The following is a 20,772-nucleotide window of genomic DNA, read 5'->3' on the forward strand; positions in this document are numbered from 1 at the left end:
TTGAAAACAAAATTTCTTTTCAAATCAATTTGGGACTTTTTTTTAGGAATATCATCATGATTTAAGTAATGATTGCATTCATTTCATTCATCATATTTTTTAATTTCGAAAATGTGCATCGAGCCATCGAACAAGAAATAATAATAAATTCAAGTTCAAAAATTTCTCTTTATTATGCCATAATATGAGGAGCTTGGTGACAAAGTTAGACAAACGCCACGGAGGGCGCATACGGAAAGGGACCTAACGACCAAAAAAAAAAAAGTTCTCCGAAATTGTTGTAGGAACCTTTACAGAGTTCCTACAACAATTTCGGAGAACTTTTTTTTTTTTTTTTTTTTGGTCGTTAGGTCCCTTTCCGTATGCGCCCTCCGTGGCGTTTGTCTAACTTTGTCACCAAGCTCCTCATATTTAACAATTAAAAATACCACGAGCAAAAGAAAAAAACCTTCCATTATTCTTGTTCAAATCGTGTTTTATTTCTTCTTTGCCATTTTGGTATAACATCTATTGCGATTCTAGCACATCCTACCGTTCTATCGGTTTTCTTCAGCTCACAAAATATTTTATAACTTCCGTAAAGAAACGTCTTCGGTATCAACGGACCTACGTCTCCTATAATTTTATCCACGTCGTACTCCTTCATCACATAAGCCCCCTAAACATACAGACGTGTATCAATATTTTAATACGAATGACTATCATTCTTCCAGCAGAGAATATCTTACTTTGGGTATGGGGCATCTGTTCGGCATGCCCATGTGACTTAAAAATCCAAAACCAGCCAAAATAAGTCTGTATTGAGTGCAGCCTGTTAGTGTCCATAGATAAACTTTTGGACTCCAAGCAGAATCAGAACGGAATCCCATTTTCATGTAATGCAAATGCATCTAAAAATAAATAGGTATGATTATCGTTGATCTAAATCATTTTGGAAGCTGGTAGAGAACAAATTTCGTAAATTAATTACGTGTATGCTTTCATCCCATGGTATTAAGAACGTGTAATTTCCAAACATTTGAGGTCGTTTATTTTTTTTCGTCAATTTAACGTTCATTTGTATTTCATTGGACCCTCTGCCATTTTCACACGGTCCAATGTATTTCCAATCGAGGACATATTCGCCCTGAAAAAAATAATAATATTCGGTCGAATACACAATAAAATATAGGTACAAAATTACGATTCGTACTCGTACTAGGTAACTTACAGAATTGGGATGTTGGTAGACTTCTTTCTGGAAGGCTCCTGTTTGTAAGATCACTAGTAGTTGAAAGATTACAACATAAATCCGAAGAATATTGGGTAACATTTCTGTAATGGATGAATTGAATCAAAAGCATAGGTACCAAAAACTATTACCCAAATGATTATCTGAGCGAATGAACGCATCATATTTTATGGTATATTTTATTTTATTCAATATTCTACCAGATATTAACAACGTTTAGGCGAATGTTATTAAAAAACAATTAGGAATAGGTAGCTGTGCTAGTTGACATAGGTACCTAGCTACATAGCAAGTTTAAAAGTTAAATAGGACGCAGAATTATAATCACTTTTGTCCAATTTTCTGCTCAAAAACACACACCTACGACCCTACGCATACGTTTGATTTTATCGAAATTCAAGGTTCGAGAACAATTACTTAATGAGGCGTATAGTAAATTCCTCCAGCTTATCTCAGCTTCCTCCATTTCGTAGATTTCAATTGTTTATTGTTTTAAAAATGAGTATTGGTGTTATTTTGAATTGTGTGCGGATTTAAAAAGCAATTTCACATAGAATATGGAACGCTATAAAGTCTATTTCGTTTCGAGTGCTATATTATGTTCAATTTGGCAGCAGTACGTTTCAGCTTCAAGTTCATCGGTAAGATTAATTATCCTGAATCAGTTTACCTAATTTCAAATGAAAATCAAAACACGGATTTTCAATTTTCAAACGTTTTTTAGGGAGACTTTTTCACCGAGTTAAAGTACGCAAGTCCATGCCCTGCGAACGAGTCAGGGAAGAATTTAATTCAATATAATTTGAAATCAGTTCGAAATGCCAATGGTGGAAAATACCTGAGTGGAAATATCACCTACCTTATACCATTTGACGATAGCATAGAGGTAGATAACATTTTTCAATATGCTGTAGAAATAATAGAACCAAATATGTATGTACTAATGTGTATTTTTGTTTAGGGAGTGTTTCAGTTAGAAAAATTCTCCCCATCTACTGGCAGATTCACAGCGAACTATTTTCGAATCACTTTGAATCGTATTTGTTCAGATACCTATCGCTACATGGGAGAGCTTTGGAAAACTTTCCAGCGCATTAATAACATGCCAATTGGTTGCCCAATTCCTCGAGTAAGAAGAATAGATACCTAATTGAATTACAAATTTTAATGTACTCGTAGGTAAGATTGTTTGGAAAAATATTTCAAAAAATAAATGTCAATTCTTTACTTCTTCCAGGGAACATATTTCGTGAATGAATACGATGTTAATTTGTTATTTGATCAGAAAGGAGGAGCTATGGCTACATTACCGAAATCTTTTTTTTATGGAAAATATAAACTGAACATGATTTTTGAAAAAAATAAAGAACTTATTGGGTGTCATGTGGAGATCGTTGAATGTAAACCACGAGCTTGGCAAAAACACAACAAGGAAAACTGAATTTTTGTAGCTCAATTTGTGGTAGGATTTCATTTAAATTTGTGTAGAAAATTATATCGATGTATTAATTTAATAATTATACATACATAGGTATGTATCTTCATTACTCAATAAAATTGTTCCATTTTCCCATATTTTTATTATTAATTCTATGCCTCAAACTGTTGAACTATGCAACTTGTTTTACATTTCAATTTTCATTTTTGTACAATTTTTGTTTTATAAGTTGGTAACATTGTTCGGAAATAAACAAAGCAAATCACATGTGATTTTGAATTTTTGAAATTTGAAAGTTAAAAGTTCTTTTCTTTTGACGTTTTTTTGTTCAAAAGTTCGAAGAATTATTAGAATTTAAAGCAAAAGTAATTTTTATTCAGTTTCAAGTATCACAGGTCAGTATATGAGAACTTCCTCTCATCTAAAGTAATTTTTTAACCATATAAGATATGAATACATAACATCTGTTCTTGGTTCTTATCAATACTTCCACTGTAATTTTTCGAATTAAATTTCAGCTCAGTCGAATTAATGATTCCGTGATAATGTCAACTAATGAATTAATTACACTACAATTCGGACACTATTCGAATTTCATCGGTTCTCATTGGTGGAACATTCAGGTAATATCTTCTGTCGGTTTCATCATACTACCGAAAAATTCACTCATCCAGGATAATCTTGTTATAATTTTAGGAAGCTTCTTTCATCTATAATGCCGATGTTGCACCGGAAATAAACTACGATGTTTTATTTCGAGAAGGTGAAAACCTCAAAGTAAGCTACTGAAATTTATTTCTATTTCTATGCTAGTGATTCATGGTACCGTTTCTCTTATCGTTCGTATTTTCTCCAGAAAGAAGTCACTTTCACTCCACGTCTCTTATTAGTGGACGTTAAAGGTAGTCTAGGATGTTTTCCGGAACGTAGTGACTTGTACGAAGATCCTGTAGTACCTGAAATATCAGAAGATGTTGTTCTGTGGTCAGAAAACGACACTGAAGTTAAAGAAGAACCGAAGAGAAAGAAGAATCAGTTTTTGGAAGACTTGGAACGACAAGAAGAAGAAATCAGTGAACCTGGTACATTTTGAAATTACTTCTAATACCTCTTTCTGAACTGTTTCTTTAAAAAAGATTATGTTTATTCAGGTAGCGTTGAAAATGCCATCAAAATGTATCATTTAGATGACGACGTTACTGTCTGGTCTGATTATCTGGGAACTAGATTCCATCCTAGGACCATTAACCTTATCAATGAATATCAGCACGGTAATCAGGAGCAGTTATTCGACACATATGCTCAAGGCACTGAGCTCTGGAAAAGTGAGCTTTTTTCGGACGAATGGGCTGATAAATGTAGAATTTATGCAGAAGAGTGTAATTATCTGCAGGCAAGTCGATCGGAACATTATTATTTATGTTTGTCTTTTTTTCGAGTTATATTTTATTGAAAATTCGATTACAGGGTTTCCAAGTATTATTCGACTGCGTCGATGGATTTTCAGGATTAACGATTTCTGCCATTGAATATCTTCAAGACGAATACTCCTCTAAGTCTATTTTTGGTATCCCTAACATCGCCTCTTTCTACGAAAATTCCACTGTTAATCAAAGTTTGATCAGAACTATCAACGGTGCTTTGAGTTTCGCTGAATTATCCGACTTTTCGGTGCCATTTGTGCCACTTAGTACTGCTACCGAATTCTGGTACGAACCAGCTTCACCGAGAAAATTTAATAATATAAATTACAAAGTAAGAATTCATCAATTTGATCGATTTGAAACGAAAATGACGTTTGAATGTTGGAAATTTATATCTGTTTGAATTCCAGCACAATTTATGGTACCATAGCAGCGCCTTATTAGCTTCGTATCTAGATTCAATGAGCCTTATTTATCGAAAACGAACAAATCCGATTCGATTGTCGAGTTTTCTGTCGAGATTGGTGCCTTCTGGAAGAAAATTGTTAAATGGAACGATGCGGTTACCTTTTCCTGTTTATCCAGAAACGAGTATTTTGGAGTGTTTTGAAAAATTATCCGATCCTATTTGGACCCCTGTGACGCCTCATGTCAATGTTACCGTAGATTCGTCTGATCTACACGATATCACTATCAGAGGACTGAACAAATTTAGATTATTGCCAGAGTACGTATTATCGTCATTGGTATCGTGACTTTGTGTAAAATCGATCTAATTTAATATTTTTACAGCTTGGAGAAGAGAAACTGCTCAAATCCGGCGTACAAATGTCAAAATGTCGATGAAATGTTGATCTCATATTTCGAGTATTGTTCAGATCCGGGTATAAGAAAATCAGCTGTGATTAATTCCTTCGAATTACCTCTCAAAGTACCCGTATCTTTTCCCAATATATTCGACGAATATGTCACCAGGACTGGTTACGTTTCAACTGATACGTTTCCTATGTCGTTCTGTAAGTCGAATTTCGTGATCATTGATGAAATTCTGACGAACTCGAGACAGTACTAGTTTTGATTTTTAATTTTTTTTATAGCTGTTATCGAAGCTCCTATGCTGACTGGACTGCATAATACCTCAAATTCGGCATCTCTACTTACTGATCTACATGAAAAAGCTGCCAAAATCAAACTAAAGCAAATACATCAGTTTTCTGCAGCAGGTTTGGAACAATTAGAGTACAACGAATCGCTTGAAAAATTGTTAACTCTGAGAGACAATTATGAGGATTAATTTTTTGGAGAGTTCTTTTTGTCGAAGATGTAATTTCATTCAGATATGAGCTTGTTTTCTTTAAAAATCATATTTTTTAAAAGAAAAAATAAACACAGATACATCGTTATGGGTGTTTTATTGCAATGAATTTCAACGCAGATGCACTCGTCGTAATTGATAGGTTTTGTAGTTTTCCAACCATTTAAAATGTGTTTTTATATTTGCATTTTGAATTTTTCAAAGTCAATGGGATACGTGTAGGTAGTTTGAAAGTCACCAGCGTGACCTCCATAAATTGTTTAAATAATGGGACGCTGAAGCAATTGCAGTTCTCTTTTATTTGTTCAAACGATTTTCAAAATCGTGATAAATAAAATCGCTTATGCGTCAGAGGATAAGTAAATACCCGATTTCGAGTAACATCACCATCCTACAACTCATTTAATCGATGAAAAATCGAACCTCCGACGGTATTAAGTTGGTGAAATGTTACGAGAGATGATACCGTTACTTTTATTATTCCTTAAAATCGTCTTGAGCGGAGCTTTGGCTGACGATAATGTACAGCAAAGTCAACTCCCCGATGGGAAGATTTGTCTGTTTACATGTAGCGAATGGATCTTCAAAGAAAAGGTTCTGCAATTTGCACCTTCAGCCGATTTATTGGGTCCTGGATACTTGAGCGTAAGTTGAATGAAGTCTTTTGACGTTTTCCTAATGTAGAAATGAGTTGATTCTATTTATTTTTTCTTTCAGAAACACAAGATTGGTTTTTCAAGTGACGATTGTAATACACAAGGCAACAATGATGCTCCTCTCCAATACCAAAAAGTTTGGGGAGCTGTGTATTCCATTGATAAAACCGAATATGACGCTGTGCTCAAGTAAGTCGGGAAACAATTAAGGGATTTAACTTTAACTTGTTTCATTTCGTGTTTGTTAATTTTCCTGACGATTTTATAGACAGTCCCGAAGCGAATACTCAGTACCATTTGAATCAAACGAAGACGTTTTTGTAGTCAAATACAACGAAATGAATTGTCTAGTCGTTGATCTCGGTATCCAACCAGGAGATCATCCTCCGTGGAGACATTTCAATATGAAAATACCCAACACTATTGAAGACGACGCCTACTACAATCGTCTGGCTCAAATAGGAGTACCTCAAGAATATATCAAAGGATTGAGAAATTCTTCTATAAAACCTCAATATCATCCAATCATTCCACAAGATTACCATCCTAGACAAGATAATCAACAACCCAAACGCACTTATGATCAGCTACCCGTTGTTCCAGCTCATCAGTACAACAACGTTCAACCTACAACAGGTGTTCCTTCTGTAAACATTCAACCGAATACGCGTAAGTTGCTTCCCGGAGTTCCGAATCCAAATAGTCCACCTTCGGTAATATCGAATACACCTGGATACGTTCAAGGGCAAGTCCCACTAACCAATGTACAACCTGGCTCTCATGATGTTCAAGTAGTTGTACCTAAAGATATCGACGCCGGCGTTGCGCAAACTCCAGATGGACAACCAGTTGTTGCGATTACACCAATGAAATTACCAGGAAGTTCAAACGTCCAATCTGGCCCAAATGATGTTCAAATAGCTGTTCCTAAAGAGATTGATTCTGGTGTTACTCATACTCCTGATGGTCAACCAGTTGTCCTTATTACGCCATTGAAGTTACCTGGAAGTACAACTGCTCAACCTGTGATGGCACAACCAGCCACTAATGTGCAACATTCATCACCTGTTATAGTACCTGGAAAGAATGTTGATTCTAACGTAGTGGTTCCACCAAATGGTCATGTTGTCAGGGGAATTGACAACGCTATTCCTACCCAAGTAACTGGTGTGGGTCAACCTACTTCATTGACTCCTACAATATCGGGAACACCACAAACACCTTCAGATGATCAATCATATGTGGTCATCACTCCTCTAAACATATCCCCAAATAAAAATCTTAACTCGGTTCCAGTTGGACAAGATTACAAAGTACAAACTCCAACAAGTCTTCAACCAAATGAAGTTCAACCATCATTCTCAAGACCAGAAGATGTGCCTCCAATGCTGCTAGGTGGACCAAAACAACAAACTCAAGTTATACCAGATTACGCAACCACTGGTCAGCCCACTGTCACTCAGCAACAACCTCAAAACCACTTACTTTTGAGTCCTGATACTGTTTCTCCTCCTAGGCTTCCAGTTCAAGCTCCTGGTCTTCTAAATAATCCGTCTTATCAAATAGGAAATGAACCGGTCCCAACGTTACCTACTTCATATGATATTCCATGTGATAATGGCATTCCTGGTTCAGATTCTGGCCTGTTGACTCTTTCACCAGATTCCAATTTGACCCCAAATTATCAAAATGATTCTCCTTTACTTACACTAAATGATGCGCCATCAACCACAAATTCTTTCCCCACTCAACAAGTTGGTAATCCATCTCTCTTGGTGGGCCAACCACAGAACAGCAATCCAACAGTCATTCCTCATCAAAAGTCTGTAAATCCCGTTGTTCTGCACAACAACCCTAATCATTTGCAAACCAACACTATACCAGATAATGTACAACCTCATACGGCAGTTGATCACCCCATTTATCGTCTCCCAGATTCCTTTAGTGTATCAAAACCAGCTCCTATCTTACCAAAGAACCCTATGTTTGGATTTGAACAAACTCAACCCAATCATGTTATTACTCATGATGCTCCTTGCACAACACCTGTTGACAACCAACCACTTCTTGTATCTCATCAACCCACTGCAAACGTTGTCAATCCAGGCAATAGCCCCGATGTTTTGCTAACCAACACTGGACCAGATCACCTGCAAGTTCATCCCACTGGTGATCAGACTCTTCACCAAATCCCTGAATCATTCGCTGTACCAAAACCATCTCCTGTTGTTTCTGATAAACCAATGTTTACATTGAATCAACCAAATTGTGTTGACCATCAATCCCCTGATTATTATCAAATCAACCCACATACCCTCGAGGTCAACAATAATCCTGATCTTTTGAATACCAACACAGCACCAAATCATGTACAACTCCGCCCTGATACTGATCATACCATCATTCAAACCCCCAGCTCTCAACAACTAACTCCTCATACTCTGGATGTCAACCATCCTGATGTCTTGAACACCAACACAGCACCAAATCATTTACAACTTCAACCTACTAGCCCCAACTCTCAAATCATTCCAAAATCCCTTGAAGTCAATAACCCAGATTTATTGAACACCAACACGGCACCTAATCATATGCAAATTCAACCCCATGGTGATCATACAGTTCACTCAATCCCAACTTCACCCGATGTATCAAAACCTATCCCTGTTATACCTGAAAAGCCGATGTTTGGATTCAATCATAACAACTATCCTCCTAGTGCAATTCCAGCTACTTTTGGTATTTCTAGTCAACCCCCTGTGGTGCAAGATAAGCCTATGTTTTCTTTAGGTCGTTCCCCTTCAACATGGACACCTAAGCACATTGATGATGATTTGAATATACCTCCATCCACTAGCACAATTCCCGTACAACCTGTTGATCAGCCCCATTCTACTGGACTCTTGACCAGCCATCCAGATCAATTGGTTTCTCCACCACCCAATGTCGCACTTACCCCTACAACCCCAGATTCACATACTGTTCAGGTCCCTAATCATATCGTTGACAACAGTCATCCAGTTCTGTTGACTTCTCAACCAACTGTTGTGAATGATGGCAATCCAGCTCCAGTGGTTCACCAAATAGACAACGCCCCGCTCACAGCCACCACCCCAGATGATCATATAGTTCACGTTCCCAATCAAATCGTTGAGAATGGACCAAGTGCAACTGTTATTCCACCAACATCCACGCTCCAAGCACCAAATCATGTTGTTACGAATGGTAATCCAGCCACATTGGTCACCAAACCAGACAATGTAGCCATTACACCAACTGCATCTCCAACAATCGCATCCCATCCAACTATTACTCAAAATGATCATCCTGATCAGCTCATTTCCCAACAACCTCACAATATCTCTTCTCAACCTACCAATATTGCTAGTCCAGTTCAAGCTCCTACAGTTCCTTCCCAGCCTATTCATCAAGTATCTCCTCCTGCATATACCCCATCCACATTTATGGCACCTAATTATACACCTGTCTCTCCAGCTCTAGGATACACATTTGCTTATCGGTATCCACAATACATTCATAACTCCAATTACAAACCACCAAACTGCTACTATCAACCAGACGAATTGATTCCTGGATTTACTTTTGGAAGTCACATTCAATTATATTAAGTCGCAATGTAATTAAGATTAATAGATATTATTAGCTACCTAAGTGAAATTATTTCAAAGTTGTATTGCAAAGCATAATTCCTAATTCGAAATAAAATTTTATGAATTTAAATTACAATGTCTTGGTTTTTCGATGAGTTTTATCATAAATTTTTGTCCAGTTTCTGAAATGAATCTTCTAGTCAGTACTTATTCATCTTGTGGAGATTGAAGAAGCTAGCATGTGCTTTTTTTGAACATTCATTACCATATATTTTATTCTGTTCTAAATCATGATCACTAGAATTCCATAAGAAGATGAGTAGGATTAGTAGTCAGGAGGTACCTATGAATTAGTTCATTTTGAAGCGTCAAAAAAATTACCACGATGTGGAAATTCCATTCATAAATGATTAATAAATTCCGATATCTGAACGGATTTCCCATCTACCCACAATATCCTGACAATGAAAGCAACCATGTTTGGGAGTGATGATGATGATGATGATGGTGTTGTTGATGATGATTTGTTTGCTTAAATTGAAAATAAAATTGTAGACACCATTAACCTACAAAACTATGCTGTGAAGGTCACCATAATTCAAGCATCGTGCAACTGCTGACGATCGACATTGCACGAATGACGCAGAACTTCAATAGTGAATGGTGAATTTGAATTTGGGAAGGTCAACTGTGATGGCAGTTGCTTGGTGCAAGTTGCAGATTTCTATTGTTTAAAAGCTTACTGGGGGATAAAGCATTTCCGGGCTCCAACATTTTTCACTACCTCCCTTTCCTTTCCTCCAATGACCTAGCAAAATACCCATCATAATTTCCACCCTAGCCCTCCTAAGAGCGAAGGGGTGAATTTCATCATTTTCACGTTAGTGGCAGTGGCTTATTCATCAAGGCAAACAAAAAAATAATGAATCTGGTCTGGTCCCTTGCTTTCACTCGGATTATTTTATAGGCTCCCTCCGTTCAATAATCAAAACTTAAAAAGCTCAAAGTTGAACTTTTATTGTGAAAGCTCAACTTATTGAGTTATTGATGATGAATATAAAATTTAAGGCTGCCAATTAGAAATGTGAAAAATTGCAGTAAAACTCTTCTTCATTTTATTTACTGCAAAATGTGGTAATTTTCAAAATGTGATCTCCACAACTTATCAGGAGTAGGTAGATACCTACTTAGGTACATATGTTCACAAAAAATTTAAAAAATGAAACATGAAAGTGAAGTGGCATATTGATTGTTGCTAATTTAAAGGCGCTGAGTTCGAATATTCACTTATTTTTTCGATCTGACCCCTCCGAACCCCCTCCTACCTTCATCCTCTCCCTCTCAAATATGGTTAAAATCCAAAATGACGTGTTACTTATCGTTCGGATATTTGTTTATTCTCACACGACGCCTATCTTGGAACATGACACGACATGACACCTCGAAACTGGTTGGAATCGACATGTCTCATCACATTTTAGAAGTTTTTCACACTTTTGGCAGATTTTTGGAGAGAAAAGATTTGTTAATTATTCCAAATAATTGATGAAAATTTAAAAAGCCTAAAATTGAACTTTGAAGGGGAATGCCTGTTTAAAAACTTGAAAAGTTAAAGTGTGATTCCAACACGAATTTCTGGGTGTCGAAAAAACATGGAACCTCATCACATCATCAATAGCTCAGGTTTAGGTCAATGAAGAAGGGCAAAGAAGGCATTTCACCCCATCAATATGAGCAAACTTGACTTTCGGCGTTAAAAATTTACATATGTGCCATCTGGAAAAAACGTGCAGAAGTGATAACTTTTGTCCAGGACAGTTTACAAAAATTGCGTAGGCCTTAAAAGAAAAGAAAATTAATTTCTGAGTTTGAAAAATTGCATATTTTGTATGAAAATTGATGGCTGCAGCTATTGGCAATATTTATTTGCCCCCTCCCCCCCACCTCTCATTAATTCTCATTCATCTACCCCTTTAATGGAAATTAAAATTTTATAGGAACATTTCAATAGCAAAAGGTACATTCGAATTTCAATCCCGCAGTCATTCCACGCCGATTTTTAATGATGCTGCGATCGCAGGCTGCATGAAAAACACATTAATGGTTTACGTATTATTTGAACAATTAGACGTTCGAGCCATAAAATCAACTCCAACCGTGGTATCTGTTCGATGGAAATATTCAATTAATCACAATACTCAACAAGTCCTCGGTTAACTTATTTGTTTTGAGCGTTTGAAAATTCGACCTACAAGGTGACATAAAATGTAAAAAATTACACGTAGAATAACCATTTTAAAATCTCTTTCAAACTGGTAGTTGAGCTGAAGAAGTGAAGATGTATTTCACCCCTGTCTTTTTGTTTATCGTATCCGCAGCTTTTGTCAACGCTGATTTGGGTGCACCTCAAGTCCAAGTTGTTAACAATGGACCTACCGAATTTGTCGATAAAGTAGACGATGATAATGTGCCATCGATTGACGAGCAAGTGGAACCTCTTGGAACAGACAATGTATTCTGTCTGTTCACCTATGGTAATTGGGTAATGCCTGCCACGATGCAGCAGGATGTTCCTAATGCCATTTATTCTGGAGTTGCACGATTACCAGTAAGTATTCAACATGGATCTAATCTGCCTCATTATCTGGGAAAAGTTGATTAATGAATTTTTTTTTAATTACAGTATCACAGGCTTGATTTCAACTACTACTCGCAAGATTTACAAGGAAGTTTCCCGACTATTGTTCCTGATTGCGGATACGAAGTCTGGGGATCTATTTATTTGATTCCGGTTACAGATTTAGATACTGTTTTATTGTACGTCTGTCCATTTTTCATCCTTTGGGAAAAATTTCAAATTTGTTGAATGCATCTTCATACTAATATTTTTAATTTATCGATTTACAGAAAAGGAGGCATAGTAGATGGCAAGAAAGTATTCCATTTCGTGCAAACCGTCGTCGAAGCTTATTCCAACGGAAACGTCATCAATGTAAAATGTAACGCTTTCCAACAAACCAGCCTACCCGATAAAGTAATCTATGGACTTCCCCTGCCTCAAGACAGAAGACCATCTCAGCAAATTATCGACATGTTGGTCGAATCCTACCAAGATGGCGGTTTACCTCAAAAATACATAGACGAAGTTTCCCAAATTCCAACCTTAGAACAGGGTTACATTGAAACAAACCAGGTCCAGCAGCCTCAACAAAACCCAACAGTCGTTGTGGCTCCTGATTCTGTTGTCGTGGCTCCTGATTCCGTTGTCGTGGCACCTGATTCGGTGGTTGTTGATCAAAACCAAGATCAGCAAGTTCAAGTTACCCCCCCTTATGGAGTGCCACCAATGCCACATAACCAGCCGTAATAACTAAGCAATTTTCTATAACGAAAAGCTTAAAATTTATTACGTTCTTCACTTTAGATTGTAATGAGTCATTATTTTTTTTAAAAAAATAATAATTTTCGTATTAAAGCATAAATTTTAGATACCTATCACAATGAAAAATTTTACAAGATTATACCTACATTTTATTGAGAAATTAAAAATTTCAATTAAAATAAAATATTGCACGTAATATTATGTTATCGATCATTTAAGTAGGTACCTTACCTACTTTACCTACAAGTGTTTGAAGTACCTATCTATTTATGTTGAAATGGTTGAAAAAGTACTTACATACCTTTGCACGTAGATGGGTATTTAAAATTACAGCTTGATGGCAAAAGTTTTAAATTTTTTTATGAGATAATAATATTGAGAGAGAGAGGCCAAGCTGAACTAAACACACTTGGCAAGGAGCTCTGGAACAGTTTCTTCACACAGTTGACAAAAATTAGATCATTTTTAGGTACATATTATGTATTTGTCGAAAAATATTAATTTAGTTCTTGAGTAATTGCAATACTCATTAGCAGGAAAAATGAGGCTCATACAACATGATGCAATTTTGGTTTTTCTAGCCTCCAATGCTTACTAGAGGGATATCCTAATCGGCACAAAAATCTGTAAACCGGACAAAGGGAAATGGAGATATTTCAGGAACTGGAATTCTTATTCTGATTTTTGGCGAATATTTAAAAATTCAAAATTGGCCCATTGTGAAAAAAATCAAGATTTTATCAAATTGACATAGAAAGCTGAAATTTGGTTTGTATCCTATTTCCGACCTTGCTAATCGATTGGTGATGGTTTCGAACCGTTTTGGAGCCTCCAGCTGATTTTCCAATTTTTAAATTTTCGAAGAAACACTGTAAGTAAGTTGAATATGAAATTCAGCACCTATGAACTCGGATTGACTGTCTTAGTGACTTTTTCGATCGTTTTAGGCCCATTTTCAAGAAAATTTTTGTGCTGGTTCAAATCAAAAAGTTTTCCAGCGACTACTTTTTTTAAAAAATGATAAATTCCTAATTTGCGAGTGCTCGAATCAAAAAACCTGAAATTTGGTTTATATCCCATTTTTGACTTCCTTAGTCGATTGATGATGGTTTCGAACCGTTTATGGAACCTTAAGCAAATTTTCGGTTTCTCATAAGACAAATTTAAATTTTCAAAAATTTGCCAAAAATTGAAAAAATGTATTTCAGCGTCTGGAGTTTTTGTTGGTGGTGTATTTAGGGACCCTCTTTCGATTCCTCTCTGTTTTAAATATTTTTGTGCTGTTTGGGATACTCTCCTAGTTAGGCATGTAAATAATTTTTTTTCAACTTTCGAATTCAAAAAATTCTCGTACAAGATTGAAAATTATTCAAATTATCGAATGAGTTGCCTTGATCTAAAAAGTGTTTTTGAAAGGCGTTTGTGCTTTCATATTTGCAGTTAACTTGTAACCTGGACTTTTTTTCTTACCACTTTGAAAATGCAAAAGGATGGGAAAAAAGATCATATTGTGTAATATGAGAGAGGATTCAAATATTCTGAAACCTCCTGTGGCCCCTCCTCTCCTCATAGGTTCAATTTTGAAAAAAAATAGGTTCCTATGTAGGTAAGTGCGACATTGCCTCATATACCTATGTACATGACCCCTCTCCCTCCTCCTAGAATGTTGAAATTACTTAATTGCTTTTTCAAATAAAATGTGAACAATAATATCTGCCGCAAGCGTAGTAAAAACCATTTTCAGTCAATTTTGTAATTTATGCAGCTCCTCTCCACCTTCAAATTTACCTGCACACAACGTTTATATAGCTACCTACTGTGTGAAATTGCCAATGAAATTCGATAAGTTCATGATATTGAACTCGTAGGCAGTTGAAATCATTTCGAAAAAAAAAACACTACGTAAAACAGTAAAACATAGAAAATGCATTTAAGTTTTTTCGTAATTTGCGCATTTTCTTTTTTTGTAAAAGCTGATAACGAAGATATTCCTCCAGTTGAAGTAATACAGGATCCATGGGGTGCTGACGTGTTCTGCCTGTTTACCTACAGCAGATGGGCCAAGAGTTCGAATATAAATCAAATGTTCCCAAGTGCTAAGAGAGTTGGTGTAGCTCGATTACCGGTAAGTGCATTTGAATTGGATTGAGAGGAGGAGGAGGGGGGGGGGGTAGATTACAATTTTTTTTTAATCTATACACGTAAGAATGGAGCTTGCATGAAATAACCATAAGATTCGTTTTATAGTATCACAGATTGGATTTTAATTACTATTCTGAAGAAGTGAAAGGCAGTCTACCAACTACAGTTCCAGATTGTGGGTACGAAGTTTGGGGAGCCATTTACTACATACCAGTTCAAGATTATGATCTAGTTGCCACGTGAGTTCTTTGAACCTGAATATGTAATAATTTCAAAAAAAATTAGGTAGGTACCTACCCATCTACCTATCTAGTAATCCTATCCACTAAATTTGATGTCACAGGAAAGGTGGCAGGTTGAATAACAAACGAATATTTCAATTTGTTCAAAATCCTGTCGAAGCATACCTAGATGGAAACATTGATACCTTTGTGAACTTGAAATGTAACTCGTTCCAACAATTAGTCCTGCCAGAGAAGTCGATTTATGGTCTTCCTTTGCCTGAAAATCGTAGACCTTCGAAGCTGGTACTCGATGGAATGCTGGATGCATTTATCGATGCTGGATTGCCAGAAAAATATATTGAAGAGGTATCGTGGTTGCCTATCAGAAGTTGAGATGAGTCTATGCTTGCCAGTCAATCGAATCAGAATATTGAATTTAATAGATCTCACAGAATTATACATATAAAATTCCCATAGATAATTAATAAATTATTGTAAGCGCTGTCCCCCTTTTTTGTTTGTTTATTGTACAGGGTGTCCTACTTGAGAATAATCTCCTTTCACGAGTGACATAGGCAACCCATCTTGAGTACAGGAATGCGTGTTTGCCCATCCTGAGATTTAAAGGACATTATTTTACGAAATTCCCAAACTTTTAAGAGTTGAAAAATGAACTCAAAAAGCGTGAACGCCCGCACATGAGTTTCAGAGAGTGCAATCGTCACCTCTAAAATTTTTTGATTTTCATTCATCTGCACAAAAAAATGAAATTTTCATCTGCTATAAGTACTTGTTTTGCATTTTCAAATCGGTTGAATTGTTGTTTTTCCAATAAAATGCGAACAAACATTTCTGTTGCAAACGTCGTAAAACTTATTTACAGCGAAATATTTCATTTATGCAGGTGGCTGAAGCATTCGTCAATAATACGACACGTTTAGCTTCGCAAAAATTTCAATGAAATTTGATATCTATAGGTACATATTAAACACATCACTACCTACCTACTCGAGAATTCTAGATCATTTTGAAAAAAATACTGCACCTATTTGAATTTGAGCTTGAAAATGTGTTTGAGTTTTATAGTAATTTTCTCATTGACATTTTTCGTGAGTCAAGCCGATGACAGTGGACTTCCTCAAGTTGAAGTGATACATGACCCATCCGGAGTCGATGTTTTCTGCCTGTTCTCCTTCAGTCGATTTTCTAAAAGTTCAACCTTCACCAAATTGGTACCAAATGCTAAAAGAATTGGTGTAGCTCGATTACCAGTAAGTATACTTGGGTACCTTACGTATTTACTAAAGAATTAAAAGTGGGAAATTGGAGCTTTTTATATCATATCTGCCTCAGTGAGACTGGGTATTTTGAGGTCTGTGTGAAATACTAACAATCAAATTTTTATTTCAGCATCATAGACTGGATTTCAATTACTATTCCAAAGAAGCGAAGGGTAGTTTATCAACCCCCCTTCCAGATTGTGGGTATGAAGTTTGGGGAGCCATTTACCACATACCAATTCAAGATTATGATCTTGTTGACAAGTAAGCTCCTTTCTACAATGCTCGATATTATGATCACGATCCCTACTTCATGCTCCATCTTATCTATACTGAATTTACAATCGTAGAGTAGGTGGCATAGTGAATAACGAACGAGCATTCATATTAGTTCCAAAAACTATCGAAGCATACATCGATGGAAATACTGAAACTTATGTGAACATGAAATGCGTCTCATTCGAACAACTATATCTACCGGAGAAGTTGATTTATGGTCTTCCATTACCTGAAAATCGAAGACCTTCGAAGCTGGTACTCGATAGAATGGTTGACGCATTTATTGATGCTGGTTTACCAGAAAAATATATTGAAGAAATATCGCAGTTGCCTATTCGAAGCACAGATGACTCTTCATCCGTTAATCAATCGAAACAGAATTGAATTCGGTGAAATACTGTTAACAGTCTTGAAAAATTGCCACAAATCACTACACTTCACTTCATAATCATGTATTCATGTATCATAGTAACAAAAAAAATTAATAAACCTTATGCATAGCACATTTCATTTTTTTAAAAAGTAGGTAGATTAGGTAGTTATAGGTGCAATATACATTCATTTTATCAATATTGAAGCGCAACTACTCCAAAGGTAGATCATAATCGTGCAACCAATCAGTTATCAGTATTCTGTCTCCTATTCCTATGATTTTTATAAATTATTATTTACATAGGATCTTCTAAAAAAGTGTACAGAGTGTGCTGTAACGAGTGTGCCTCCTTCAACCTGGCGAGTAGACAATTCATTCTAAGTGCAAGTATGTGTTTGCCTATCCAGTGATTTGAAGGGGGCAAGTTTGGGCTCACATGAACATTTTTTTCCGATTTTGCTGACAAAGAGACCTTTTGTGACCAGATGTCCTCACGACACTTGAAAAATTTTTTGAATGTGTTTTGACTCCCTCGTAAATTCTGGCGACTTCTTGTTACAGGTTCACCAGAAGTCACCAGGAGGATTTTTTGCTTCTTATGGCGAATTTTTGATAAAAAAAATCACCAGAATGTTCTCACGACTCTTGAAAATATTTTTGAATGTGTTTCGACCCCCCAGTGAATTCTGGTGACTTTTTGTTACAGATTCACCAGAAGTCACCAGGAGGGTTCTTTGTTTTTTTATGGCGAATTATCGATGAAAAAATCACCAGAATGTTTTCACAACCCTTGAAAATGTTTTTGAATGTGTTTTGACACCCTGGTGAATTCTGGTGACTTTTTGTTACAGATTCACCAGAAATCACCAGAAGGGTTTTTGTTTTTTTTTTATGGCGAATTTTTGGTGAAAAAATCACAAGAATGTCCTCAAGACCCCTGAAAATTGTTTTGAATGGGTTTTGACTCCCTGGTGAATTCTGGTGACTTTTTGTTACAGGTTCACCAAAAGTCACCAGGAGGGTTTTTTGCTTTTTTATGGCGAATTTTTGATGAAAAAATCACAAGAATGTCCTCAAGACCCCCGAAAATTGTTTTGAATGGGGTTTGACTCCTTCGTGAATTCTGGTGTCTTTTTGTAACAGATTCACCAAAAGTCACCAGTAGGGTTTTTTGTTTTTTTTTATGCCGAATTTTTGATGAAAAAATCACAAGAATGTAATCAAGACCCCTGAAAATTGTTTTGAATGGGTTTTGACTCCCTGGTGAATTCTGGTGGCTTTTTGTTACAGAATCATCAAAAGTCACCAGGAGGGTTTTTTGTTTTTTTATGGCGAATTTTTGATGAAAAAAAATCAACAGAATGTTCTCACAACTCTTGAAAATATTTTTGAATGGGTTTTGACTCCCTCGTGAATTCTGGTGACTTTTTGTAACAGATTCACCAGAAGTCACCAAGAGAGTTTTTTGTTTTTTTATGACGAATTTTTGATGAAAAAACCACCAGAATGTCCTCACGACCCTTGACCATTTTTTTGAATGGGTTTTGACTCCCTGGTGAATTCTTGTGACTTTTTGTTACAGATTCACCAGAAGTCACCAGGAGGGGTTTTTTGCTTTTTTATGACGAATTTTTGATGAAAAAATCACAAGAATGTTCTCACGACTCTTGAAAATATTTTTGAATGGGTTTTGACTCCCTGGTGAATTTTGGTGATTTTTTGTTACAGATTCACCAGAAGTCACCAGGAGGGTTATTTGTTTTTTTATGGCGAATTTTTTTTATGAAAAAATCACCTGAATGTTCTCACGACTCTTGAAAATATTTTTGAATGGGTTTTGACTCCCTGGTGAATTTTGGTGATTTTTTGTTACAGATTCACCAGAAGTCACCAGGAGGGTTATTTGTTTTTTTATGGCGAATTTTTTTTATGAAAAAATCACCTGAATGTTCTAACGACTCTTGAACATTTTTTTGAATGGGTTTTGACTCCTTGGTGAATTTTGGTGACTTTTTGGTTACAGATTCACCAGAATCCACCGCTTCCCTTAATTATTTTCCCCATTATTGCCAAAAAAACCTGTTTTTCAGTTTTATTGATTCGGTAGGTACCTGTTTGTATAGTATCATGATTTATTGCTTTCCCAATAAAAAACACAGAAATATCTATTTTAAACCTTGTAAAACTCATTTTCAGTCAAATTTTTCATTTGTGTAGCTGGTTGATGTCCTATTTGCCCTCTTCTGGGGCACAGATTTTGTAAATACACAATATTTATCTATTAATAATACCTAGCTTCGAAAACACTTTCAGAGCTTTGTGAAAATGCAAATAAAATTCTACCTACCTACCTATATATAAAAATATTCAACTCATCACTACCTGATACCATTTTGAAAAAAAGTAGGTAGGTAGTGCCTTCCTAACCTGTCTTTATAAAATTTCCAAAATGCATTTTAGTTTTTTTATTATCTGCACATTAACATTTTTTGTGAAAGCTGATAATGATGACGTTCCTCCAGTTGAAGTAATAAAGGCACCGTGGGGTGCAGATGTCTTTTGTCTTTTTGCCTACAGCAGAGGAGCAAAACCTTTGTACTTGAACAAGAAGTTCCCTAGTGCTAAAAGAGTCGGTGTAGCTCGATTACCAGTAAGTTACTAACTTGAACAGGTTCATAAAAAGATGAAATTCACTGCCCTGGGGCGAGCTTATGATACTCCCAAATCATATGTATGTAGGTATGGCCTACTAATTGTAGAATTTTGATTTCAGTATCACAGACTCGATTTCAATCATTATACTGAAGAAGCAAAAGGAAGTTTATCAACCATAGTTCCAGATTGTGGATACGAAGTTTGGGGAGCCATTTACTACGTACCAATTGACGATTACAATTTTGTTTCTTCGTAAGTTCCAAAATTAATCCTAAATATGTAAGAATTTCAAAAAACTCAACCAATCGATTGATTTATTTTGATTTTCAGAAAGGGTGACGTAATAAACAACAAACGGATCTATGAATTTGTTCAGAATCCTGTCGAAGCCTATCTTGATGGAAACACAGATACCTTCGTGAATTTAAAATGTAGCTCGTTTCAACTAATAGAGCAGCCGGAGAAGTTGATTTATGGACTTCCTTTACCCGAAAATCAAAGACCTTCGAAGAAAGTTATTGAGGAAATGGCGGAGGCATTTACTGACGCTGGTTTACCTCAGAAGTATATTGAGGAAGTGTCACAGTTGCCTTCAAGATCGGATGATCAATAGAATCGCAAGTGAATAATTCAAATGTTTGCAGCAGATGGATCGAATAAAATTCTTGTAAATTCATTTTGTTAATTAGAATTTTTTTGTTGCATAAAATTACTTCTGTTCTCTTTCCTTCATCTATACCTATTATATATCAACAAATATGA

At 36.0% G+C, this 20,772-nt stretch overlaps 5 protein-coding genes and 1 long non-coding RNA gene across 6 annotated transcripts; all 6 read left to right on the forward strand.

Moving 5' to 3' along the window:
- Positions 1 to 1,616: 1,616 nt before the first annotated feature.
- LOC135844969 (uncharacterized) lies at positions 1,617 to 2,796 on the forward strand. Its single transcript, XR_010558682.1, has 3 exons — positions 1,617 to 1,872; positions 1,956 to 2,360; positions 2,469 to 2,796. It is a non-coding gene; the product is annotated as an uncharacterized LOC135844969 (long non-coding RNA).
- A 106-nt stretch (positions 2,797 to 2,902) lies between these two features.
- Positions 2,903 to 5,496, forward strand: mst (misato mitochondrial distribution and morphology regulator). The gene is made up of 9 exons (XM_065360134.1): positions 2,903 to 3,064; positions 3,188 to 3,292; positions 3,366 to 3,446; positions 3,526 to 3,751; positions 3,821 to 4,062; positions 4,137 to 4,424; positions 4,504 to 4,820; positions 4,886 to 5,109; positions 5,191 to 5,496. Exons 2-9 carry the CDS (start codon positions 3,215 to 3,217, stop codon positions 5,385 to 5,387), a joined length of 1,653 nt encoding a protein of 550 aa, XP_065216206.1. The 5' UTR covers positions 2,903 to 3,064; positions 3,188 to 3,214; the 3' UTR covers positions 5,388 to 5,496.
- Positions 5,497 to 5,748: 252 nt separating this feature from the next.
- LOC135842597 (mucin-2-like) lies at positions 5,749 to 9,805 on the forward strand. Its single transcript, XM_065360133.1, has 3 exons — positions 5,749 to 6,053; positions 6,126 to 6,253; positions 6,333 to 9,805. The coding sequence occupies exons 1-3, from the start codon at positions 5,856 to 5,858 to the stop codon at positions 9,691 to 9,693; spliced, it is 3,687 nt and encodes a 1,228-aa protein (XP_065216205.1). The 5' UTR covers positions 5,749 to 5,855; the 3' UTR covers positions 9,694 to 9,805.
- A 2,119-nt stretch (positions 9,806 to 11,924) lies between these two features.
- On the forward strand, positions 11,925 to 13,253 carry LOC135844678 (uncharacterized). Its single transcript, XM_065362990.1, has 3 exons — positions 11,925 to 12,283; positions 12,359 to 12,492; positions 12,583 to 13,253. The coding sequence occupies exons 1-3, from the start codon at positions 12,014 to 12,016 to the stop codon at positions 13,040 to 13,042; spliced, it is 864 nt and encodes a 287-aa protein (XP_065219062.1). The 5' UTR covers positions 11,925 to 12,013; the 3' UTR covers positions 13,043 to 13,253.
- Positions 13,254 to 14,904: 1,651 nt separating this feature from the next.
- LOC135844408 (uncharacterized) lies at positions 14,905 to 15,930 on the forward strand. Its single transcript, XM_065362610.1, has 3 exons — positions 14,905 to 15,182; positions 15,305 to 15,438; positions 15,543 to 15,930. Exons 1-3 carry the CDS (start codon positions 14,982 to 14,984, stop codon positions 15,814 to 15,816), a joined length of 609 nt encoding a protein of 202 aa, XP_065218682.1. The 5' UTR covers positions 14,905 to 14,981; the 3' UTR covers positions 15,817 to 15,930.
- A 482-nt stretch (positions 15,931 to 16,412) lies between these two features.
- Positions 16,413 to 17,487, forward strand: LOC135844937 (uncharacterized). The gene is made up of 3 exons (XM_065363341.1): positions 16,413 to 16,694; positions 16,834 to 16,967; positions 17,054 to 17,487. Exons 1-3 carry the CDS (start codon positions 16,491 to 16,493, stop codon positions 17,364 to 17,366), a joined length of 651 nt encoding a protein of 216 aa, XP_065219413.1. The 5' UTR covers positions 16,413 to 16,490; the 3' UTR covers positions 17,367 to 17,487.
- Positions 17,488 to 20,772: the final 3,285 nt, after the last annotated feature.

This window comes from Planococcus citri, chromosome 4 (assembly GCF_950023065.1).
Source record: "Planococcus citri chromosome 4, ihPlaCitr1.1, whole genome shotgun sequence".
NCBI lineage: Eukaryota > Metazoa > Arthropoda > Insecta > Hemiptera > Pseudococcidae > Planococcus > Planococcus citri.